The 27,431-nt window shown below is 38.2% G+C and overlaps 1 protein-coding gene across 4 annotated transcripts in view; it reads right to left on the bottom strand.

Moving 5' to 3' along the window:
- Window positions 1-27,431, bottom strand: part of THSD7B (thrombospondin type 1 domain containing 7B) — a 906,384-nt gene that overhangs the window by 789,323 nt on the left and 89,630 nt on the right. For all 4 annotated transcript variants that reach the window (XM_054478924.1, XM_063647426.1, XM_063647428.1 and 1 more), the window contains exon 2: window positions 1,507-1,680. In XM_054478924.1, the coding sequence (XP_054334899.1) occupies window positions 1,507-1,645 (139 nt within the window). In that variant the 5' untranslated portion in view covers window positions 1,646-1,680. The remainder of the gene's footprint in view (window positions 1-1,506; window positions 1,681-27,431) is intronic.

The raw sequence follows: 27,431 nt of genomic DNA, 5'->3' as shown, positions 1-27,431 counted from the left end.
AAGGATCCTCACTTCTGAAACTTAAGTTTGACAGTTACCAAAAAAATTCATCCACTGTAGAGTTTGTTTTTACCATCTTGTTCCAATGACCTACTTTTAGAAAAGCATGCTTATTTTAAAACTTGCTTCAAAATAACCCCATTTTCTTAACACATCTCATTCGTGTTTCAAATTTGCCACTTTCCATTTTAATCATATATTTTTAAAAACTTTTGACAGTAGTCATAAAAATGTGCATATTTTGATTTGATCAAATGTTCGTCTTTTGTGATTAAACAAAATAACCCCATTCCCAGAAAGGAAATACTGACTTTCAGGACTATTTCCAAAGCTTCCTAAAACTACTCTGAGGGAAAAAAAATGCAAATCAATAATGAAGTATTGGAGCCCACAATTAAATTAATTTATAGGGGCTTTAATGCAATTAAATTTCATCCAGACTGTATCTCTAATGGTGGTGTTTTTTTTTTTTTTTTACTTAATAGACTTTAAAGCATAATTCACTTTCATTTTTGCAAAATTATTTAAATATTACAAACATCACTTTTATACGTATTTCCACGGTGACACAATACATTTGAAGTCTACTTAATTTACAGATGATGAGGCCAAAATGAAAACTCTTTGAGGACCATAGATCTTCTATAACATCACATTTTCCAGTTCCAAGATATTAAGTATATAAGTTATCAGTATTTGAAAGAATGGAGTCTTGAGAAACCAATAAATATTTTAAATGATCTGATTGTGAAACCTAAAGAAAATTAAAATCCAGAGCAAGGAAAAGCATCAGTAATACAAAGAGCTAAGATGTTTAGGGTTCATAATTTAAGTTAATAAATTCTTAGGCTCTGAAATTAAATTTAAGAGATCTTTTTCACAGCCAAATTAAGGAAATATTTAGAGATGAACATAAGTTATATTCCAGCCCCAAGCTTCAACTCAAATTATTCATATACATAAAGGATAATGCATGAGGTAGCTAAGAATCTCAAAATACATTAACGTGACTTTACAGTCACAACTAATGAGCAAAGCTGTTAGGATAATTTTTCATGCTCTCAAACCTAGACATAGAAGATCTATGCTGGAAAGCATTTAATAATAAACAGCTAACTAGTTTAAACCCTGAAAGAGACATGCAGAACTGGGCCAAAGCATTCTTAGCTGAGAATATCAGCTAAATTCACATGTCATTTTTGCTACAAATGTGCTGCACACTGGTGAAATATTTGACAAAGGAGAAGTAGATGTAACTATGGAAATCATAACTTTAGTTGACAACAACATGAAAATTCAGAAGGATAACAAGCATCATGGATGGAGAATACAATTATGCAGGAGTAAAAATCAAATATAAGCTGCAGAATTTAAAAAAAGAGTCCATTTTTCCTCTCTGGATATTTCCCACTACTTTAGAAAGAAGAAGAAGAAGAAGAAGAAGGATGGAAAGAATATCTTCTTGTTAATGAAAATAGGACAAAGGAACAGCCAGGACATTCCTACCTGGTTTCCAGATGAACTGATTATCCTTTTTGCCTTCCAAATGAGCTGCATGGGACAGCAAGAGAGAAAGCAATAGAAAGAGCTTCCTCATGCTCCTCCATACCCAGCAAGTGACTGTTAGGTTGCTCTTTGGAAACATGCTTCAGATTTTTCAGCCTCTTGACTTGCCTATTCCTAAAAGAGAAAAAGAAAAATCCGGTAAGTTTCTTCCGTAAAGAAAAGATAAAAACTCATTTTGACTGCTAGAACCTTTATTATGATGGTATTGCAAATTTTTCATTAGCATGAAGATAGTACATATAATATCAACCCTGTGGGAAAAGCTACAAAAAGCAAATCCACATTGTGTTTTTACCATGTTTTGTATTATTTTTTGTGGTGAAGTGTATTCATGAATGAAATCTACCACTGGATGATAAAACTACTTATTTCCCCAATTGCTTTTTATTTTATACTTTTGGTAAAAAAAGATCAATGTAACATGATAATATTATCATGCATTCTCACAGGATCCAAAGTAGTTACTTGATTCCCATAGTAACTCTAAAAAGAAAAGAAACAAAAGCCTGAGGTGGTTAACTCATATTTATATTTTTGGTAAGAAAATAAGCTTTAATGGTACATATTATTAAAAGAAAGTAGTAAATATATGTTATGTTAAATGAAATGTATATCTTTTATTTCTCTGAAATAAAATCTGGTAAGTTTCTTCTGTACAAAAAATCAAGTAAGTTTCTTCTGTACAGAAATGATAAAAACTGACTTTGACTGCTAGAACGTTTATTATGATGGTATTGCAAATTTTCTATTGCCATGAAGATAGTCTTTATAATATTAACATTTGAAGGTCAGCAGTTAATTAGCCAAGTTTTCAATCCTCACCCATTGAAGGCATCATCAATTCTATGGACTCCACAGTCCCTGTGTTAGTATATTTTATTCTTAAAAGCAGGGTTGGCAGATACCTTGTATATTGCCTCCCTTCCACTCAGACAAAGTCCATGAGGAGCTCATGATTTGGAGAAAGAGATACACATACACAACAAGTCAAAGCAGGGCAAGGGATGCTCTAACAGTAGTATTAAGAAAGTGGGATGGAAAGATTGAGGACAAGGCAATTAGTTCCTCTGTGCTGAGCGAAAAATAGAGGAGAGCCTCACACAAGATAATATTTGAGAAGAGCCTAGGGAAACATAAGGACTTGAAGGAGTCAGGAAGGGCATCTCGGGAAGAGAAAACAACAAGGCGTTGAAATGCGTTTTGTGTTTGGGGACTGGTGATTAGGCTGGTGGTTGCTGTAAAGGACACAAAGAAGAGGGAGGAATGGACTAAGATGAGATTTAAAACATAGGTTGGGAGCCAAATTGTAAGGAGCTGTGAATGGCATATGAGGGATTTGGGCTTCATGCTGTAAACAGTAACAAGAATCATAGAAAAGCAAATGATTTTTAAATAACTAGGATCACTGTGCATAATGGATTACTAGTAGACAATGGTAGAGAAATTGAGGGCAGTTAGAAAATTCATGAAACAGTAGTCCAGACAAGTATTGGTGAACGAAAAGATCAAGGATCAGGAGAGACTTGAGAAGTCATAGAAATTGCTTCTGGATTTAAAGGATCTGGTTAACAACTGGATGTGCTATACAAAAAGAAGATGATGAAAAAGGATAGAAAGACTGCAAACTTAGATGCCTGAACTGATGGGATCCCTTTACCAAAAACAAGAAACAGGAAGAGGGGCACATTTGAGAACATGCTTTACTTTAGAATAGAATAGATTAGGTCTGACGAGGCTACCAGATATCCATGTACAGTTTTCCAAAAGATAATAAGAAAACTGTAGTGGAGTGAAGGAGATCTAAAATAACTTACCACAATACATGTATTATGAAAAATAAAAAGATATAGGTACTGGAGAGTAAAAAGATTGAACAGTAAAAAGGATCTGAAGGGTAGAAGTTATTGCCCCTAAATATATACCCACACAATTACTACAGGTGGGTGGCACATCTGACTATGAGCTTCCTAGTGGCCAAAGAAAAGAAATAGCTTGTTATAATTTCTGTTCTTTTACATTTGCTGAGGAGTGCTTTACTTCCAACTATGTGGTCAATTTTGGAATAAGTGCGGTGTGGTGCTGAGAAGAATGTATATTCTGTTGATTTGGGGTGGAGAGTTCTGTAGATGTCAATTAGGTCTGCTTGGTGCAGAGATGAGTTCAAGTCCTGGATATCCTTGTTAACTTTCTGTCTCGTTGATCTGTCTAATGTTGACTGTGGGGTGTTATAGTCTCCCATTATTATTGTGTGGGAGTCTAAGTCTCTTTGTAGGTTTCTAAGGGCTTGCTTTATGAATCTGGGTGCTCCTATATTGGGTGTATATATATTTAGGATAGTTAGCTCTTCTTGTTGAATTGATCCCTTTATCATTATGTAATGGCCTTCTTTGTCTCTTTTGATCTTTGTTGGTTTAAAGTCTGTTTTATCAGAGACTAGGATTGCAACCCCTGCCTTTTTTTGTTTTCCATTTGCTTGGTAGATCTTCCTCCATCCCTTTATTTTGAGGCTATGTGTGTCTCTGCACGTGAGACGGGTTTCCTGAATACAGCACACTGATGGGTCTCCACTCAAAATTGCTTCAAAGAGAATAAAATACCTAGGAATCCAACTTACAAGGGATGTGAAGGGCCTCTTCAAGGAGAACTACAAACCACTGCTCAACGAAATAAAAGAGGATACAAACAAATGGAAGAACATTCCATGTTCATGGGTAGAAAGAATCAATATCATGAAAATGGCCATACTGCCCAAGGTAATTTTTAGATTCAATGTCATCCCCATCAAGCTACCAATGACTTTCTTCACAGAATTGGAAAAAACTACTTTAAAGTTCATATGGAACCAAAAAAGAGCATGCATTGCCAAGTCAATCCTAAGCCAAAAAAACAAAGCTGGAGGCATCACGCTATCTGACTTCAAACTATACTACAAGGCTACAGTAACCAAAACAGCATGGTACTGGTACCAAAACAGAGATATAGACCAATGGAACAGAACAGAGCCCTTAGAAATAATGCCACATATCTACAACTATCTGATCTTTGACAAACCTGACAAAAACAAGAAATGGGGAAAGGATTCCCTATTTAATAAATGGTGCTGGGAAAACTGGCTAGCCACATGTAGAAAGCTGAAACTGGATCCCTTCCTTACACCTTATACAAAAATCAATTCAAGATGGATTAAAGACTTAAACATTAGACCTAAAACCATAAAAACCCTAGAAGAAAACCTGGCAATACCATTCAGGATATAGGCATGGGCAAGGACTTCATGTCTAAAACACCAAAAGCAATGGCAACAAAAGCCAAAATTGACAAATGGGATCTAATTAAACTAAAGAGCTTCTGCACAGCAAAAGAAACTACCATCAGAGTGAACAGGCAACCTACAGAATGGGAGAAAATTTTTGCAATCTACTCATCTGACAAAGGGCTAATATCCCGAATCTACAAAGAACTCCAACAAATTTACAAGAAAAAAACTAACAACCCCATCAACAAGTAGGCGAAGGATATGAACAGACACTTCTCAAAAGAAGACATTTATGCAGCCAAGACACAGATGAAAAAATGCTCATCATCACTGGCCATCAGAGAAATGCAAATCAAAACCACAATGAGATACCATCTCACACCAGTTAGAATGGTGAACATTCAAAAGTCAGGAAACAACAGGTGCTGGTGAGGATGTGGAGAAATAGGAACACTTTTACACTGTTGGTGGGACTGTAAACTAGTACAACCATTGTGGAAGTCAGTGTGGCAATTCCTCAGGGATCTAGAACTAGAAATACCATTTGACCCAGCAATCCCATTACTGGATATATACCCAAAGGACTATAAATCATGCTGCTATAAAGACACACGCACACGTATGTTTATTGTGGCACTATTCACAATAACAAAGACTTGGAACCAACCCAAATGTCCATCAATGATAGACTGGATTAAGAAAATGTGGCACATATACACCATGGAATACTATGCAGCCATAAAAAGTGATGAGTTCATGTCCTTTGTAGGGACATGGATGAAGCTGGAAACCATCATTCTCGGCAAACTATTGCAAGGACAAAAAACCAAACACCGCACGTTCTCATTCATAGGTGGGAATTGAACAATGAGAACACTTGGACACAGGAAGGGGAACATCACACACTGGGACCTGTTGTGGGGTGGGGGGGGAAGTGGGAGGGATAGCATTAGGAGATATACCTAATGTAAATGACGAGTTAATGGGTGCAGCACACCATCATGGCACATGTATATATATGTAACAAACCTGCACGTTGTGCACATGTACCCTAAAACTTAAAGTATAATAAAAAAAAAAAGAAAAGAAATAGCTATTGCAGTCTATGATCCTCATGTGTATAGGATTAAATTATACCACCCTGCCCACAGTTTTTGCCTTCTTTTTTTTCCCCCAGGAAAAGACATTGCCCTGCTCCCAAGCACTCTTGGGATTTATACCAGGAGTCCTTATAAATACAGGTGGTATGCTGGGCCATGTGCTGAACACATTACTTCATCAAATAAAACAGCAAGTTGTCTGTAGTGGAGTCTCGTGGCATTCCTAGAACACTCCAAGGGTACGGTAGCAAAGTACAAATCAGTAAAAATTATTCTACAAGGAGTCAAGCAATGAAGTTCCAGTACACAGCTCTCTGACAGCCTGCCTCAATCCAGGGATGAGAAGTAAAAAGCAACCAAAACTTTTCTTCAAATTTCTACACTGCATACCAATATTGAGAAGAGCAAAAGTGTAGTGCTCCAGCTGAAAGATGGTAAAGCTCTATTGCTTGAGTGGTTTTTTTCTCCAAGAGTGGCCTGTTAGATGATTTCATGAAACTTTTGTGGCATTACTAGACACAATTCTAAAACCTCTGGCCTAGAGAACTGAATTGGCCACATTTCCTTAGAGCAAACATCCAAGAATATGATTTGTCACAACTGAGCTTTTGCTAAAAATTAGGCAACATGGCTACTAAATTATAGTTTATTCTAAGGCAATTACTAGCTTACATGGTATTTTTGTGTGAAGCTGAAAAAGGTAGTCCCCCTCCTCAAGTAAAAATATTTTTAAGTTAGTACACTATTACAAAGCCTGAATTGTTCTGACTAAGAGTCCTTTTCTGGAACCCCAGTGGACAGCAGCCCAGCCTCTGTGCACATACGGGCGCACTGGAACCCACCTGCACATGTGAAGATTCACAGACGCACACATCACCATCAGGGAGCATACTCTGCACCCTCCCTCCCTCCCCCTCTCCAGAAGAGGAAACAGTGCCACAGTCAGAACTGCAGCTACAGCAGAGCTGGAGAAGAGCCTCAGAGACTCCAGAGTGTGTTAGGGGACAGACTGCAGCCACAAACACATGTGTTTACCCATCAGTGCCTGCTCTGCTTAGTGTACAAGTTTCAGGTGTGGGTTCATGCAGGAAGGAGCTCCCCATTCCAGCTAGAAGCCCTGGAATCTCAGCTCCTGCCCTGATGCTCCCAGGTAAGCTGGCATCTGTCTATGATATGAATTGTGGCCCAATAGATGAGACATTTTTATGCACATACACACACATACGCTAGATTATGGATATTTCACACTTATAATGGTAAGTTCACACGCTTTAAGAAGCAACACAACAAAGAATGGACTGGAAATTATATCATGATATTTAAAGACTGCCTAAGTCTTTTGTCTCAATAGATGTGCACTCTACTTCTACGGAATGGTGGACTGAAGCCAGGCTATTATATTCTCCAGACACATACACACCACACCACACAAATGGGTGGTTAATTCCGCATAATACAGATTTGATACAAATATTTTAGTCTGGACATTTTTCAGAAGACATCATTGCCAATTATATATGCCATTGAGGCAGTTGAACAAAACCTAAATATTGTCCTCATAAAACAATATAACTTCCTGGTGAATCCTACAAAGCAAATTAGTTTAAAAATATACCCCTGGGAAAGCAAATGAGTGGTCTTCTATATATAATGATAGATCAAAGTCAATGCCATGTCAGAGAGCTTTTGACAAAGATGATGACTGTGTTTGGCAGTGGTTGTTCCTAAGCTATTATTTCCAAAGTTAATAAAGTAATAGCTAGCAGGACCAGTTCTACACAGAGGCTACTTTTTTTTCATGAAACAAAATCACCAGGGTATACAAGATGACTTTGTCCATTCTCACTAATGGTCATTCAGCATATCTGAAAACATATTCAGATCACTACAATGTAAACTAAAGAGAAGGAGGGCCAAAAGCATATCTTCTCTACTCCAAATGGCTGCAGGTAGGAAGCTAAAAAGAGATTGAAAGGATTATGAGTTCCAATGAGACAGCACATGAGCCAGAATGATTGGCCAAGGAGTCATATGGAAAGATGTTGAATTTTGCATCAATCTTTGAATTTTAATTCCAAAGAAAGCCACATTAATATTGTCTTAGCACAGTTTGCTATGAGCCTTGGTTTTCTCTTAGGCTTCCTCAGCAGTCTAGAACCCTGTATTAACTCTGCAAAGTGACCTAACTCCTTTAAGGTGCCTTCTGTGATTACCCAAGCCAGGACCCAACAGCAGAAGATCCAGATAGAGTGGCTTGGAGAACCTACTGGGCTCCTGTGGTCCCCATAATCTCCTGGCTATCATTAACAAGGCCTAGTGCCAGTAAGAAACCAAAAACTGATCTTGACCAAAACAATCTGGAATACAGATCTTACACAATGATTAAAAGAATCTCAATTTTGGACTTTTTTACTCCAAAAAATATGTGCTGCATGCTTTCTACTGAGCTGACAGAAAGTGCAGAATGGATTTATTTATTTATTTATTTATTGACAGTCTCACTCTGTCACTCAGGCTGGAGTGCAGTGGCGTGATCTCGGCTCACTTTAGCCTCCTCCTCCCAGGTTCAAGCAATTCTTGTGTCTCAGCCTCCCGAGCAGCTGAGTCTACAGGCGCCCACCACCACATCTGGCTAATTTTTGTATTTTTAGTAGAGACAGGGTTTCACCATTTTGGCCAGCCTGGTCTCAAACTCCTGGCCTCAGGTGATCAGCCTGCCATGGCCTCCCAATGTGCTGGGATTACAGACGTAAGCCACTGTGCCCAGGCCAGAATGGAGTTTGAACACAGGTGTGTCCTACTCCACTGAACCACGTTGCCTCTTTTCCCGAAATGCCTGGAATTCCCATTAAATTATTCCTTGGAAAATATTGGGACTCATTTTTGTATCTGTAACTTGGGAAGCTACACAAGAGTTTACCATAAACAAAATGAGAGGATAAGAAACAATTAGAGATTCCACTCCTCTGTAAAACACAAATAAAAAAAATGCTATGACTATGATTACAAAAATACATTATGTGGGAGACATGTGCTACCCACGATGGCTTGAATAATTTATATCATGAAGGTCGTTGAGTTTCCAAATCTTCTTATTTACTATACATCTTAGCATCCAAAATATATTTGCAAGGTTAGCTCTAAACTGATGAATATTAAGAGAAATAAAAAACACAGTTTCTCCTTTTAGCCTCAGTTTTCTAATCATTAAAAGGCCATTGAGACTATAAAAAATGTGCCTCACACTTCATACGCATTTCATTTTCCCTTAAATGTATTCTTATCGTTGAAGCCCTTAAATATTTAAAAGGCACAACATTTAAAAAATAAAATAAAGTAAAAATAGTTTCAATTTGCTTTCAGCCTAAAGAAACAGCAATGAGCGGGAGAAAAGGAAACTGTGATTATGCACATCTCCATAGCGCCATCTCATGGTAACTGTGCAGAGAAGATGGCTCAATAAAGATGGCCGATCAACGAGGCTATTGTCTGACTGTAATATTCTGCATCCCACTTTACCTTCCATAATGGCTTTACCATACGTTGCCGTATACAAGACAAATGACCTAAACACTTCATTTAATGCTCACCACAGCCCTGCAAAGTAGTTATTCATATTATGCCCCACTTTAAAGATAAGAAAACTGAGGCATGGTCCAACAAGCAACAACCTGAAGTCACAAAGATAGTCGGTTGTTTCCAAGTGACCTCAATGATCTCCCACTGAAGCAAGAGAGACTAGTGTCGTAACTCAATATCAACACAAGCATTTTTTCATGTCTCTGATAATGTAGATCCTTTATAGCCCGATGTAGGTTCTCTTAGCATCTGTACAAGCCAATTTATATCAAATAATTTCACTTAATCATCACAATGAGCAATTATTCCTGTTTTTAGATGCAAAAGAGATTTATCCCTAAGGATGTTAAATGAATATTCCAAGGCCATCTCAGCAAACAAGTGTCAAGCTGGGTCACAAAACAGTCCCGACGCCACAACCCATTCTGTTTACATCATGCCTTGTGAACCCTGGCAGTGCACGACCTTGGAGCCTGAGGTTCCTCATCCACAAAATGAGGAGGACAGTCACTGATAACCCTTAGGAATGAAGGATGCTACAGAAGCATGGATAGAAAGTGTATAGATGAGTGCCTGACAGTGTACACTGACAGCTCACTAAAGGGTTGTCATTATTACTATTGTCATTGTTTTCTCAAAAGTCAGAAAAACTCCACTCCAGCAATATTTAAGGAAGAGTTTGAATGCAATTCTGCCCTGCAGCAAAATAGTGGAAGATGATTTTTCAACCTTCCAATCTTGTGACTTTGTGCCGTATTTCTGAAGAGCTAAAAAGCACTCTGTACCAAGAACTCCATTAAAGATTCACACTGACCCTGCAAAGGAGAAAACAGGTATTATCATCTCTATTTTATGAGAGAATAACCTCCAGCCTTGCAATGACATGATGTTTAGCAACTTGTTCAGGCCTTTGAACCACCAGCCTCTTCCTCTCTGCACCTCACTCTGCAGACCTCACCATGACACTCTGCAGGTAACTGAAGAATCCTAAATGGTGTGAAATGTAAGAATGTGGCATGGGAATGCATACCATAAAAGTATACAATCACGTTCCTTTGGTTTGCTATATTATAATTGCAATAGCTTGGTGTCAAGTAACGAAGCCACAGAAAATTTCGCAAAAAGTCCTCACAAATATTTTTCCTACCTCTTAACAAACTTTTGCCACAGGACATAACAGATAAAAAGAGGGATTGAAATAGGTTTTCTGAAACCGTCAAAAACATAATTTGGTATCTGGGTATCTGTGACAGACATTGCTATATTCTCCCTTTCTTCTTCTTTTTTTTTTTTTTTTTAGATGGAGTCTTGCTCTGTCACCCAGGCTGGAGTGCAGTGGTGCGATCTCGGCTCACTGCAAACTCTACCTCCCAGGTTCAAGCAATTTAGCAGTTATGCAACCCTATGGTAAATAGCTTAAAAATTCCCCCTACTTTATAAATCCAAGTAGCTGGGATTACAGATGCCTGCCACCATGACTGGCTTTTTTTTTTTTTTTGTATTTTTAGTAAAGACAGAGTTTCATCATCTTGGCCAGGTAGATCTTGAACCCCTGACCTCATGATCCACCTGCCTTGGCCTCCCAATCTCCCTTTCCTCTAGAACTACTATTCTTTAAGGTGTCCACTTGTCAAGGAAGGAAGGGAGAGAGATGAGAGAGGAGAGAGAGAAAAGAAAGAAAGAAAGAAAGAGAAAGAAGAAAAGGAAAAGAAAAGAAAAAGAAAAGAGAAAAGAAAAGAAAAAAGACAGGATCACATTCTCAGATTTCCACGTAGCTAGGGCTGCCACGTGACTCAGTTCTGGCCAAAGATTAGGAGGCAGAAGTATCAAAGGTATGGAGATTTCCCTTATCCAATAAAAATATAAAGTCCCTCCCCCCAAAAAAAGTATGGTCTTTCACCATTTATCTCTTTCCCATAGAACACAGATGCAACACCCGGAGGCGCCAGAGCCTGCTTTAAGCCATGGGGATACTTGAAGCCATGCCACCTGCTGCTTGAAGCCATGCCACCTACTAAGGAAGATAGAGTGGAGAACAGAGGAAACCTGAGGCTCAGACACCATCACAGAGCTTCAGCCACTGTCTGAATTGTCAACTTCCGGACTTTCTGTTTTGTGAGCAAATAAACTACTTTGTTTTTAAGCCATGCTTTTGTGTGCCTTCTGCTACATGAGCTGTAAGTCCCACAGTATCCATGTCACTAAATACAGTAGGTCTATTTATAAACATCTATGTATGTTGATGTATGTTGTATGAGTGTGCCTCTAACATCCTGCTGAACGTGAACATAGGAGAAACCAATATGGGGAATAAAACAAACTCATCTTCATAGAAACAGGATTAATACATGAGAAGTAGAGTAACTGCATCTGTTGTCATTTTTCATGTGTCATTCCAGTGAAGAAAGGGATGCTTCATTTATGATGGCAATTGCACAGAAGGAAGTTCTGTAAGTGGATTTGTTCTCACTGAGGGCTCTGACACAGCTTATACCAAGAAAAGTAGTAATTACTCTGATAAGCTGCCTCAGATTCCCCAATGAGAATGAATCTGTTCATACAGAGTCCAAAGTAAGAACTTATTTATGTGGCTTCTTTCTATGCAGTTGCCAGGCCCTACCTGATTCTGAAGGTATCATGGATACATTCTTATAATTTCAAAACCACCTTGTCATCATTTCATGGAAAATCACCTTCTCTGATTACCTCATGGGATCATCTCTTTATCACCCCCTAACATTTCTGGTTGTTGCCCAAATTTTCCCCTACTCCCTCTTTCTTCATCACTTTCTTCCCTTGGGACAGAGACATCAAACTCTCCTCAATTTGTCTTATTTCTCCCAGGCTATTTATTTTCAGCCTCCATTTCTGGTATGTCTTTCTCATTTTAACCTCTAGATTGGTGTGGCTCTGACTCTGTCCTCAGACTCCTCTTCTCTAGCTTTGCTCACTCTCCAGGTGATCTGACTTAGTCCCACGGTGGAATAATAAATTCCACAATTCATTATTTCTATTTGTCTATATCTATTCCCCTATTCTTCAACCTGACTTTGCCCCGAACTCACACCTTACCACTGAACATCTGCATTTGGATTGGCACACACATGTAACATACAAAATAAATGGAGCTTGATTCCCCTACAGAGCCCACAGACTGGATCTCCCCAACAGCATCACTCTTCACCAGACCAGAAGCCCAGGAGTCATCCTGAAATCCTTCTTTGTCGCATCGAAAAATCAATCTATCTGCAAATCTGGTTGACAGCACCTTCGCAATCTATCCAGTATCAAGCCACACTCCCCTCCTAATGCAAGACACCAATTCTCCCCAGAGCTACTAACAGCCTCCTGCCTGGCTTTTCTGCTTCCACCCTTGGTTTCTTTCTATGCATTCCTCACAGAAAATCCAGAGTAATCTTTAGGAAGGAAAAAATATACTTTCCTCTACAAAATCCTCTAGTGGCTTGCAATCACAGGATAGAATCTAAAGACTCTGCTAGTTGAACTTTACCTCTTCTCCTTCCTCCTTTCTCACCAGTCTCCATTCACTCCTGTGCCCCAGACACACTGGCCTCTTTCTTGTTCCTCAAGCATGCACCTTCTTAACATCCTTGCACTGCCATTCCTTCCTGTTCACGTGACCTGCTTCCTCACTTCACTGTGCAGCAAAGGCCTTCCCAGACCACCATCCCTTCAGCACAACTGAGATGACTCTGTCCCTAGATGTTTAGTTTGTTTGTTGTTTGTTGGTAACACTTACAACAGCTCAATAACTGATAATTTAGTGTACTTAAAATTGGCATATTGGTTTATGTTCCTGTCCTCTAGTAGTATCTAAGTACTTTATCTTGTTCAGTGTTATATGTCCAGTTCCTAGTATATTGCCTGGGAAACAGATGTTCAACAAAGATTTGCTCAATGGATCCATGGACTATTAAGTCAACTTTTAAATAATTTTTTCGAGGTAAGTTTTCTTAATCTTGGACCATAACTTCAGTGAAGAAGCTTTAGCATATGATGGGAGAAATATGGATAGAAAAATCCAACTACTGAAAAATTAGGCTATTTTAAAACATTTTGAGAAATTATTCATAAAATACCAACATTTGGAAGGTATGCATACATACAAACACACAGGTAATGAGATCTTACCCAACACAGAGAACTATCTGCTGCCACCTAAGATACAAGCACAAATGCTGACATTTTTTTTTTTTTTTTTTTTTTTTTGAGACGGAGTTTCGCTCTTTCGCCCAGCCTGGAGCGCAGTGGTGTGATCTCAGCTCACTGCAACATCTGCTTTCCAGTTTCAAGTGATTCTCCTGCCTCAGCCTCCTGAGTAGCTGGGATTACAGGCACGTGCCACCACGCCTGGCTAATTTTTGTATTTTTAGTATAGATGGAGTTTCACCATATTGGCCATGCCAGGCTCAAACTCCTGACCTCATGATCTTTCCGCCTCGGCCTCCCAAAGTGCTGGGATTACAGGCGTGAGCCACCGTGCCCAGCCGCTGACACCCATTTTTAAAAGAATCATATTTCCAAGTGTCTTAGATGAACAAATTATTGTTTACATTTTTAAAGCACAAAATGGCTCCCAAGCACAAAGCATTATGACTCTTGTGGGAAAGGAATGAAATTATGGAATCAAAGAAAACAAACTTCACTTAAAGAGAATGGTTTCTATAAGGTATGATTTTTTTACTTCTTACGGTAGGACGGTCTTTACATTATTATTCAACAACAACTGTTATCCTTAATTAATACTGCTGTGCTTCAATAAAAGATGTTGTCAGGTTCCAAATCCTTGCATTTAAGGTGGAAAATCATTGATTAAAATGTATATTTGGCATTTTTACTTTAATGGCTACTAAAATTTATTTAGTTTACAGACAAATGGAAATTATTTAAATTGAGAACAGCAGTAGGTTATCTCTTAAACAGCATTTAAATTAAGTTTTGCACAGGGAAAAGGTAAATTTTATAACTTTAGGAATGTCTCTTGATTTGAGTCTCTGAAGTATCTGTTTTGTGCTTAGTAAAGTTAATTCAGCAGTTACGCAACCCTATGGTAAATAGCTTTAAAATTCCACCTACTTTATAAATACATTACGGATATCCCATTCCACCACCCCTAAAGATCAGAACAGAAGAAGTTCTAAATTGCCTATATTTTAAATCCTCAAGTGGAGAACTTTTTTTTACAAATTATAAAAAAATGGAAGTTAAATCATTTAATAGAAATAATATCAAAAAACATAACCTAGTCACTAAAGAAAAAATAAAATCTATATAATCTGTTGTTTGGAGGAGTTTAGGTTAATTATAAAAAGAAAATACGTTCCATTTGAAAACCTTAACTTCTAGAAAGAGTAATAAAATTGACACAATTACCTTCTGTAGATATTTTAAGAAATAAAATAGATACCTGAGGAAGTCAGTCTGTAGTCCATTCTGCTTGAAGGTACAGGAAAGAATTTGATAACCTCTTTTCACCAAATTTACACACACACATACACACATATATGTGAATGATGTCAAGAAAGAGAGATTTTATGTAGGCTGACATTTAACAGTTACTCTAAGGAGCTTTATAAGAATTCAAGATAACTGGAATGTGTGAACAAGAAAACATCCTCTTCTCAAATGCTGTTGAACTTTGAGATTAAAAAAATACTTAATTACTCATTAACATTTTCTACGATGTAAGATTCTAAATATTTAATGTCAAAAGAATTATCCAGTTAAACTGTAAATATAGCTTTGCATTCTCTTGATTAATTATGTATCTACTATTGCAAAAAAATTTATTGAAAAATGTATCTACAGTTGACATGAAAATAATAAGTTTATAAGCCTATAAAATTTTCTAGCAGTCTCTTCCATTATCTTTATAAGTTTTTATTTATTATGTCTAGGCATTGACCATTAGTAATTGGCCATTAGATTCAGGAGATTTGATAGAATTTACTTTCATCCTGTATCATCCCTCCTTGCACAAGAATGGAGTGTTATTTGAAAGAAAACATCCTAAATTAAGTTGAAATGCAAAAGGCATTTTTAAATTCTTTTTTCATTGTATAAATTCCAAGAAAATTTGCAACATGTTTGACCAGTGGAAAACAAATTACATTATTTCAACTTGCATCTTCAAGGATTTGTGTGTGTGTGTGTGTGTGTGTGTGTGTGTGCGCGCGCGTGGTGTTTCTAGATGTTTTAAACAGATCAATAGAGCCTGAAGGCAATTGTCTTGAAGTATATTTCATTTACCACTTCCCATCTTAAAAACAGCCATTCATTCATTCAGGCCATATTATCTATCTCCAATTTCACAGAAACAGACAGAAATTAATAATAGTAAATAAAAAGCCACTCTTTGTCTTTATTGCTGTATCACACATATGTGTGTGTACACACAAATACTTTTTAAATAATAAAGTGGCCAAAACACAAAATCAAAAATTTCAAGGAGCAATTTCTCCCAGAGAAAGAAGTAAAGTTCACTGGGTATCCTAACAATTTACCACTGGAAATTTTACATTTAGAAGTTTAATTACAAACTTAGATAAGTGGATTATAATGAAAGATATCTCTAGCAAGGGAGCCCAGACAGATGCATCATGAATGCATTAAAGAAAACACCAGAGAGAGAACTTTCCATCAGCAGAAAGATTTTAATTAAACAGCAATAGGATAGATCTCCTGTGAAATGATATTACTGTTACCCTCAGTTCATTAACACTATTTACTATATAATATATTCTTTGAAACTATTTCACTATGGAAAGTATATTTAAACCTTTCATTCTCAGTTATAAGGGCAGAAAAGTGTGGGAAAGAAAAAGCGGAAGGTCCATTAAAGACATGTGGGAATGGAAAAGCATTTCTTGTTTGCATGCTTGTCCTTGGTGAACTGCACCTGAGGTAGCTCCGCACTGCATGGAAACCCACGGGCTTCAAAAGAAGGCAAATGAGCCCACAAATGTCCATCAAAATGTCCACTGAATTAATGGTGGTCCGTTAGGGACAGCCAAGGTTATAGCCTGTCTGTGATTTTATTCTTGGCATGAATTAAATTATTTACTTGAGACACTAGCATGTTAAAGACATGTATTTTCAAAAGCCTCAACAATACTCCTGTGGACTCTGCAGCATCCAAACAAAAGTTTGTTCCTGGATGTTAGGGGACATAATTTTCTTCATCCTGTAGTCCTAGTTTGTAGTCTAGACCCACTGGGTGGCAGTAGATGTTGAATAAATGAAGAAATGAATGAAGTGAATAGGTAAAGCAAGGTACATTCTATTCCAGTAGTAGATTATGATATAATACAATTAATGAAAAAAATAGAACTGGGCTAGAAAAGCCAGCAACCTCAAACACATATGGAAAACTGATTACCAATTAGGCTCCTTCCAAAACACTGCAAAATTCCATTTCTCACAGACTCTGCTAGAAACCTAGCTTTCTTCTATTCATCCCATCAACATTACACCTTTCATAACAAATACTTTCCAGACTGTTGCCAATTCCAAAACTGAAGTGAGGACCAACAGGTAGAATGTTGGAAAATCTCTAAGGCTTTAGGTAGGAATGCTTTTCTGCATGTAACCATACATTAAAAATTAAATACCAAACAAATGTTTTCATAAGCAAGCCTTACTGAATAATTAGGTACAATTCTTAAAGAAAATGAATGAGTCATATTTCGTAAACTAATAGTCTTGGAATGTCAGATGCCCTATAGTTTCTTCAAATAATCCCCGTCCCCCTCCACCTTTTTTCAGAGTTAAGAGTGAATTTCAGGAAGTTTTTAAAGGACCTTGGCCATTAAAAATAACATAGTTTAATATAGTGATTTTTTATTAAAGTTCAAAATATAGCTTCCTACAGATCTGATATTTTATTAACAGAATACAGAACGTGACCTCTGTCAGCTAGGGAAAGAGAAGTAATACTCAGAAATTCGAAGAACATGAGAAGATGTCTGTGGGAATAAAGCCTGAGAGAGAAATAAAAATCATAAACTTCTTAAAAGCATTAAAACAAAAATGACAGTCTAAATACATTAGGACAAACACAAAGTGAGCTTATGAAGAACTAGGTAAATACGAAGAATGAAATAGGCACTCTCACAAGTGCTTAAAAAAAGAAATCCCACTTTTTCCTGTGTTAGGAACATCACGGAAAAAGTGACAATCACACCCACTCCATAGGTGTTGACAATACTTTTGGGGAACCAGAGGCAATGCTCACCATCCAAGCTGATCAAATCATCCTCTCATGGAATTGTATATTTATGAGACAGTAGGTAACACAGTATGTCATCTTACAGGTCATTTGTCACTCTGTTCTGTGGCCACAGCTGCACCTCAACCCTCTACCTGCTTTAAAAATGCTTGTTATTGGTTGCAGGGTGGAAGTTCTGAATAAACTTAGGTGGGATGATGCACTCCAACACATCTTTGCCACTACTTAAAAACATATAGTAGAGAGATTCTTATAGAGGATCAACAAACTTATGAGAAGAATACAGCTTTTAACTGGTAACGCCAGCTCCAGGGATGACATCTTCCTAACTGATGGTGCTATCTTCCCTCAACAATTTTCAACACATGCTATTGTTTTTCTAAACCTTTCTCTTTCTCTAGAGAAGCTTTTCTTGCATCTTCTAACTCACATGGACAAGAAGAAATGAACGTTGAAGTTAATGTTAAAACACAGAAGAGCACATTGATAGTACTGAGACAAACATTTGAAGGATCAAGGAATCAGAAGAATGTTGGAAGAGATCTCTATAACTCAAAGTTTCTCTAATACCCTGTGCAGTAATTGAATATTTCCAATGACAGAAAATTAATCCAATGTCCCACCAAGCAGCCCAGTCCAAATATTAGGACATGGATCTCAAATTGAAATAGGTGCTCTCCTTTTTTAATCTAAAGCCTTTGATCTTAACTCTTCCGTTGGTAATTACAGCTAAAGTATGTCTCATCTTTCCCAATGCAATGAAGCTCCAAGGCTTGTCTCTTCTCAGCCAAACATGTCCAGCTCTCTCCACCATTCTCTTATGAAGCATGGTTTCCCACATCCTTAGCCAAAATGGCCCCTTTCTCCGGACATGCCTCCAAGAGGCAAAGGGCAGTTCTCTAGGAAGGAGAGGGCTGTGATCCATGAGCAACCAGCATTCACAGTACCTGGCCAGGTAAAGGGGATTTGGACAGGGCAACAACTGCTCCAGAAATAATCCAGTACTGTAATAACCCAGTACAGAAATAATCCAAACTGTGCACAAAAGGATTCATATCAGAACTTATTATTAATTTTAATTAGACACATGGTAATATTGATTAGAAAGGCAGCAACCTAAGTGTCTATTATAGTGAAATAATTTTGTTATGTCTTCTCCATGGAGTATTATGTAGCCATATTACTCAGCTATCAAGAGTATAAAAATAGGCCAGGCACAGTGGCTCACGCCTGTAATCCCAACACTTTGGGAGGCCAAGGCGGGCGGATCATGAGGTCAGGAGATCAAGACCATCCTGGCTAACATGGTGAAACCCTGTCTCTACTAAAAATACAAAAAACTAGCCAGGCATGGTGGCTGGAGCCTGTGGTCCCAGCTACTCGGGGGGCTGAGGGAGGAGAATGGTGTGAACCTGGGAGGTGGAGCTTGCAGTGAGCTGAGATCGCACCACTGCACTCCAGCCTGGGCAACAGAGCGAGACTCTGTCTCAAAAAAAAAAAAAAATGAAAATATGGAAAATGATAAAAAGAAATATGATATGTTTAAAAAGTAACTCAATATTATAGCTGATGAAAATTATGAGCAAAAATACATACATTAATTTTTGGAGGAAATATACTAAAAATGTTCATTGTGTTTGCATGGTAGAAATATGAGAGATTTTATTCTTCTTTGTCCTCTTACTTTTCCAAGCTTCCACAAGAACATTTACTCAGGATGTGTAATTCAGACTACCTGAATTTTGCAGATTTTTTTAAAAAAAGAAAATCCAGAGAACACACTGTGTGTACCCAACACCAAATGTGGCACAATTTGGAGCATATATTGAGCGCTTAATAAGTATCTGCTGCCTGCTTGAGGAAGCCAACTCAGCAAGGCCACTTCACTGCACTGTGTGGATTTTGGCAATTTGTCAGTGAAACGATGTTTTTCCCAGGAAGGAAAATAATCTGCTGCAAAATAAACTGTAATGACTACTTTAAAAATAGTGTTGTTTCCCTACGTAGCCATTCCTCTCTAAGCAGCAAAGACAGGACATGCTTCTCCCTCCTTCATGCGGCACAAAGCTTATCTAAACACAGAGTCACCGTCAACTTTTAATGGAAATGCCTGGAGCCAAGCAGGAAGCAGACCCTTGGGTTTCACGGTCCTGTAAATCACCAAGGCTCATTGCTGGATAACTTTTACATCTTTTATCACGAAAAGTAAAATAAATGTAAATGATTTGTCCCTTGTAAGAGGTTAATATTGGTTTGATTTGTTTTTGTTGAAGCTCAATAATGAAAGCTTACAGTCAAACACAGATCGAAATATCTACTCCTCTCTGCATAGCTTTTCTACCTCTAATAGTTGTGGCTGGAACCCTCTTCCTAAGACCCTAAGCCAACCAAAATCCATTGCAATATCTCCTTCTCTCAATATTCTCAGCTCCAATTGGCTTTCTATTCAGAGAACTGAGGCCAAATTCCATCACAATGATAGTCACTGCCACAGCCATCTTTTGGCTGATTTCATTCAGTAGTAGATTAATTTCTAGTGTGAAAGGACCTAATGAGATCAGGTGCATTCCAGGTGGTATGGCCGAAAACTCTACTGCAAAAGGATCTGGATGGCCCCTTGGGCGCTGTGAAAAGCTGACACACACCTAACTTCATGATATTACATCTCAGTATCACAGTGAAAAGAATCTCATGGTTCTGCTCCTCCTCCAGCACTGTATTTCATCTCAAAACTTGCCAACATCAAATAGTGACAAATGCAGAATGCAGAGACCAGGTGGAGTGCTGGGTTCAGGTGAAAACAAGGGGGACATGCACACAGAACCACCTTTCAGGATGCTTACCAACTAATCGCCAATGGCTGGGCATACAATGAGTAAAGATTTAATCAACAAAGTAACCTGTGTAAGTGCCAATTTCCCATGACAGACCACAGGTATTCTAGGCACTACTATAATGACTTCAAGAAGACTTTGAAAGATGAGGTGATTTTAGGCAAGGTTGGAGCATGGGGAAACACACAGAATATCAAACAAGGGAATACTGTGAACTAAAGTGCTGAGATTGGAGAGAAAGCGTAAGCAGTAGATTGAGTCACCATGGTAAAGGATCTGAAATGTGAAAACTTCTGATTTCACTCTATAAGCAACAGATTTGGAAAATCAGGCCCATTAAGTTAGCAGTTAAGCCCCTGAAAGTAGAAAACAGGGCAGAGAATGTGATATAGAAAGAGGACCAGGCTAAGGGCTAAGTTTTGTAGTCTGCTCATATTCAGGAAGAAGAAGTAGACATTGCTCATTCTGCCTCTTCTGAATAAAATGCTTTTTTCTACTTGACCGCTTTATGAACTTCTCCACAACACTCAAGGCCTAGCATAAAGGATGCTTCATCTGGAGGGTCTTCTCTAGCTCATCTGGGCAGTTATTCACTCCCCAGTTGATGATCCTAAATTATGTTGTACAATGATCATTTACGCATTTCTTTCATGCATTCGACTGTGAGCTCCCCAGTGATCAGCATCCTGCCTTATTATTTTTTTCATACTCCTACCTTAGTGCCTGGCACAGAAACACACTTAGTCAATGCTAATCCGGTGTTCAATGTTCAGCATAGAAGAGAAAAGGTAACCTGGCAGGTAGAAGGGGACCTAAAACAGCAAGATTTTGTGAAGTAAAAGTTAATAATACCTGAAACTGATTTAGATGATAGGATCCTGGACATACAGCTGATGCTATTATAAGCAGCAACTCTCAGGGCCTGGAGGAGAAATTACTATACTTTGCAAGTAGGAAAGATGGGGTCATGGGAGGCCACAGGGCAGACTATGGCAGCCAGTTCCAAGATGGACTCTACTGATCCTCACCTCCTGGTATCCACACTTTGTACAGTCCCATCCCCAATGAGATAGGAAATTGTGAAAGTGATGGTGTGTGACTTCCTAGACTACTACATAAAATATATTGCAGCTTCTGACTCACACTTTCTCAATCACTCACCATGGGGAACACGAGCTTCCATGTCATGAGGATATTCCAGCAATTCTATTAAGAGTCCACGTGGCTAGGAACTGAGGTCTTCTGCCAACAACCAGCATTAACATTCCAGGCTTGTGGGTGAGTCCCCTTGGAAGCAGATCCTCCAGACTCAGTCAAGCCATCAGATGACTGCAGTCCCAGGTGATGCCCAAGCTGCAACCTCAAGAAAGATCCTGAGCCAGAACCCCTCAGCTAAGTAGCTCTCAGGTTCCTGACCTACAGCAACTGTGTGAGATGCTAAATGTTTATCATTTTAAGCTACTACATTTTGAAGTAATTTGTTATACAACAATAAATGACCAATACATTTAGGTTCTTTCAATTTTTCTAGACCTCCTCCCCAAAAGAAAGAAGACAAAAAGGGAGAGTCAGTAATAGCAACTCTTACAGAGTAGACATTTGATTATTCTGCTGGTGGATTAAAGACTGCAAAGTGGAGCAAACCAGATTCATGGGAGAACAAAACTCAAGTCTTCACCCAGTCCTGGGTGACAAGTCTTCACCCAGTCCTGGGTGACTCACCAGCCTTGACTCAGGGTAAGTCCTTGCATTCTTCTGAAACACTATTGCCTCCCATGTAGAATGAGAATATAATACCTAATTACATGTTTATTGTGGAGTTGTCTTAAGTGAGACAAAATATCTTAAGCACCCAACACGGGATCTCACACATAGTAGGTCTTCAATAAATATGAATGGAATAAGAATCAAAAGGCAGTTCAAAGAGAAACCAGATTTTAAAAGGCTAAGAAATAAGTGGGAGAAATCATTATAGAAGGCAAACCACAAAATAATGAGACCCTAAAATGAGACTTTTGCCTCACTTAATATTCCTATGCTAGGTCCTACCTTCCATATGTAACAAAATAGGTTCATCTCACTTATTCAGCAAATCTCACTCATGCTACCCAAATTGCCAGCCTTCTGGCCCATATCCTCATTCAAGGTAAATTAATTTTCCAATACACATTCAGTGGGTACCTACTACATACCAAGTACTGTCCTTGTACTAAGAATGCAGCAGTAAACAAAATGAAACAGATTAGAAGTGAGCTACGCAGCTGTCTGCGAAACAGCGTTCTAGGCAAAAAGAACGGTAAGTGGTGATGTCCTGAGGCACTGAAGCCAGTGAGGTTGTAGTGGAGAGAACAAGAGGAGAAATAGAATGATTCCAAGAAAGCATCAGAGTAGGCCCGGGGCCCTTACAGTCCACTGTAATGACTTTGGCTTTTACTATGACTAATTTGGGGAGCTTCTGGAGTATTTTGAACAGAACAGTGACGTCATGTGACTTACATTTTAGCAGGATCTCTCGAGATGCTGTGTTAAGAATATACTTGGGAAACCAGGAGACTAGATATGATGCAGTTATGAGTGGCAGTGGAAATCATTATTCAAGCTCTAGAAATGTTTTGAAGGTAGTGACAGCAAGATTTGCTGATGGATTAGATGTCAGTAAGAAAGAAGAATCAAGGATAACTCCAACATGTTAGACACAAGCAATTGAAAGAATAAAATTGCTACTAACAGATAGGGGAAGGCTGTGCAGTAAGAGGAACAGATTTAGAATAGGAAGAATATCAAGAGTTCAGTTCTGGATACTGAGACGGAAATGCTTATTATTCATCCAAGTAGAAATAGCCCATAGGAAATTGTGTACACAAGCCTGGAGTTTAGAGGAGAACCTTAGGCTGCTGATATAAATTTGGGAGATGTTAGCTACAAACAGTGTGATATTGGATGAGGACAAGTTAGTGTGGGAATGAACAGAGAAGAAGAGCAAGGGCTGCACCACCATCAATGCACTCCCTCTACTCACATCGCTGTCTCCTTTGAGTTCTCTCTCACTCTACTGCCCTGGCCTCCTAAGATACCATCCTCAACTCCTCAAAAAAATCATGAATTCAGCTACTCAGGAGGCTGAGGCAGGAGAATGGCATGAACCCAGGAGGCAGAGCTTGCAGTGCGCCGAGATCACATCACTGCACTAGGCAACAGAGCAAGACTCCATCTCAAAAAAAAAAAAAAAAAAAAAAAATCATGAATTGTTTTCTCGAATCCACTCCAGTGTAAAACTGGGATCCACACTTAATTCCTCCAACACCAGTTTCTGGAATGATTTGGTTTCTTTTACTCTTCTCTCATCATCCACTGAAACACAAAGGGAGAAGGGATGGTCAGTCCTGCGCTCATTCCATTGTAGTTTAGCTAATGTGTCTCAGGTCTTCCTTCTCTTCATTCCTGACACTTTTAGTGCTGGGCTGCTGTTTTGGGGCTATACCACGTCTCTTTTAAAAAAATGCCAAAGAACTTACAGTAATGCTGTTTCTGATGAACATAAAAATGCACTGTGGCCAAGTATGCTTGACCATTCAAACTTTTTTGAACACACAGAGAAGGGGCATACCTTGCACACACCAGCCACACCAACATTCTAGTCACTCCCTTCATATCTCATCTTATTTGATGACTGCCACTCACTCTTCCTTGGAACTCATCTCTAGGAACTTTGTAAATTTTTCTATTCTCTAAGTAGTCTGTTCCTTAACTCTTGGTTACTATAGTTATGATCTATTAGCACATCAGCACAGTGCTTGTTAAACTTGGTCAACTTTGAGTGTATCTTCTCTCCACCAGATTCAATTATTTGAGTAGAGAATTTTTAATTCTAGTTAAGTGGTTTTAAAACAGATACATGCATAAAACTTACCTCCCTTATAAAAATATTCACAGACATGAAAAGGCCTCATTTCAGACACTTCAAAATTGATAATGTTTGTTCTTTTTTAAAATGATGGTTCATCAAGATTAAGTGATTTGTCTAAAAGCATTGTTCATAATGAAGATGTTCACAGTGAAGACTTATGACTCCTGGTTTAGTAAGCTGTTAACATCTCACAAGTAGAGAAATAATAAGTTGATTGGTAGCAGGTGCCAACAGTAAGACACTACTAATCCTAGAGGACATTAGTTCATTGATCTTTGCAGCTGAAACAATCTCATATTCCTTCCCACACATGGGAAAGAAACAGGAACTGTCAGCCCAACCAGCACTTCCAGGAAGGTCATAAGAACCCAGAGTTCAAACTGTCTCTCTATTCCTGTAATTTGTCCTTCCCTGCTGTCACTCCCATTATGGTTCAATTAACAGTGGAAGCCAGGAGCGACTTGGTGAACATCTGTCGCATCCACCTGGAAATAATTCAATAAGGGTGCACCATGGGAAGATATTATGGGACGTCTGCTTAAGTTTTTTTCCATTTTCACACTGGGTGGTAAAAGCAATTCAGATAGTGGGAGGGAAAAGAGTACCTGATCACCTGGAAATATTAGGTCAATTTTCCAGTGTAGCATTCCAACACATATTTGAAAGGAATATAAAAATAATAACAAATGGCTTGGACTTATGAAGCTACATGTTCACAGTGGCATCACTATTTTAGATCATATCAATAAAATATGGTATTGGCAGAAGCTACTGTCAAGTAAAGTATCACTATCTAAATAGTGTGTATTGTGTAAAAGAAGACATTTTTGATGTATTACCTAAGCATTTCACAGGATGCCAAGGATGATCTGGGAATGGACAGAAATGCGAAGGACCATTAGCCTTATATTGTGTGGCATGAATAGACAATGGCAATAACAACTTAAGAGAGCCGAGAATAAACCACATGTCAGCATGTAGGCAATCCCCACATTGGATAGAGCTATAGATTATTTTTACAATGGCCCTTATTTATTGATTTTTTTCAAAGTAGACATTTTCAATCCCCAAAAGGAAAGATTCCAAAAACAGTGAAAATATGCTGCCCAAGACTAGAACGCTATTTATTTAATAATCATCACTTTAAATTTATTTTTAATTAACATATCTAAATAACTAATCTCTGTTGACTTGCATCCTTAATTATTTTTCTCCAATGCTGTTTTCCATTATGTTTTTAAGACATCTGTTTGTAATGCTATTACCATCCAAAATAAAGAGTTTGATTACTAGGCTTAGGAAGAAAGGCTATAGAGTCTACAAATATTTCAAATAAAAAAAGAAGGCAGCCAGTGCATAAATATAATTGCCTTCCAGCAGTACAGTGGGTAGCAGACAGAGGAGAAAAACAACTACTCTCTACAGATGCTAGAACAGCAAGGAATGGGTTTAAACTGCTGATATAAGAACCAGAATTTAGTTTAAAAGAGGAAAAATGATAAATCGATGTTCAATAGTGACATGAACGCTCTTTGTTTCTCAAATTATTTAAAAATGCAATTATTATGTGAGATTTTGTTGGAGTAGTCATGCATGAATTTAGCAACCCAGATCTGAACCTTCAAATCAGTACTTTAGATATACATAATTCTGTCTTCACTTGATAGCCCTGGATTTAAGTAAGCTTAAATTCATTCGTGTGTGTGTTTGTGTGTGTGTGTGCATGTGGTGTGTTATATATAATGAATTATATAAATTGGCAAATTTTACATAGCTATAGAACCACATTATAGACACTGAATAAGATAGATCCAAATGTAAAATTAAACAAGGGAGAGAAAATACGGGATGCCTAGGACTTGGTAAAAGAACATCTGCTTTAACACTTTTGCGGTTAGGGAACAAAGAAGCACAAGTTGCTGCCACTTTCAGCCATTTACTGCTGCATCTGGTGGGAACGCAGGCATGTGGTCACCATGAGTGCACAGCCCCAGTGGGATCAGAGTGGTTCCAGCCCAAGCCTGAGCCCAGAGTGGCCATGCCCAGTGTCACATGGAGAGCCTGACCCTGGCGACCCAAGGACAGATCATTTTGTTTGTTGTTAAACATGTAACTTGATCATATAACTTCATGAATTCATATTTCCAAATTGGTGGCAATTTCAAATCAATATAGCCAATTTAAGTTTTAATTTAATGCTTATACAGCAAATCATTTTTATAAAAGATAAGTCACGTTCCTGATATTGTGGAAATGAAAACAGTCAAAATGAAAACCAATGAACTAAAATGAAATTTTCAAAACAGAATTACATCATATCAAGAAACCAATCTAGGTCTCTATTCTAAAAGAATAAAAACAAGAAAAGTAAAACTAACTAAACTTCAGAAAAGTTGTTCATGAAATCTTAGATCACTTTCTCCCTCATTCTCTTTCTCTCTCTCTTTGGGAGAAAATACTAAACTGAAGATTCAAGGAAAACAATTAACAGGAAGTCTGAACACCAGTCAAATATCCAGCTCATGGCTGGGTGTGGTGGCTCATGTGTGTAATCCCAGCACTTTGTGAGGCCAAGGTGGGCAGATCACTTGAGGTCAGGAGTTCAAGACCAGCCTGGCCAACATGGTGAAACCCCGTCTCTACTAAAATATACAAAAATTAGCCAGGCTTGGTGGCAGAATCCTGTAATCCCAGCTACTCAGGAGGCTGAGGCAGGGAGAATTGTTCGAACCCAGGAGGCAGAGGTTGTGGTGAATGGAGATCTCATGATGACACTCCAGCCTGGTTAACAGAGTGACTCTGTCACAAAAAAAAAAAAAAAAAAAAAAATCCAGCTCATTATAATGGCGTGATCTGTCTCTTCAAGAGCTAAGTAAATTGACCTAAGTTCAAAAGAGAATTTAGTATTGACATTAAAAGTTATTTTAAAGAAAATTTGGAA

Source organism: Pongo pygmaeus, chromosome 11 (genome assembly GCF_028885625.2).
Source record: "Pongo pygmaeus isolate AG05252 chromosome 11, NHGRI_mPonPyg2-v2.0_pri, whole genome shotgun sequence".
NCBI lineage: Eukaryota > Metazoa > Chordata > Mammalia > Primates > Hominidae > Pongo > Pongo pygmaeus.
The sequence above is the reverse complement of the archived record's forward strand: the minus strand, read 5'-3'. Positions and strand labels throughout refer to the sequence as shown.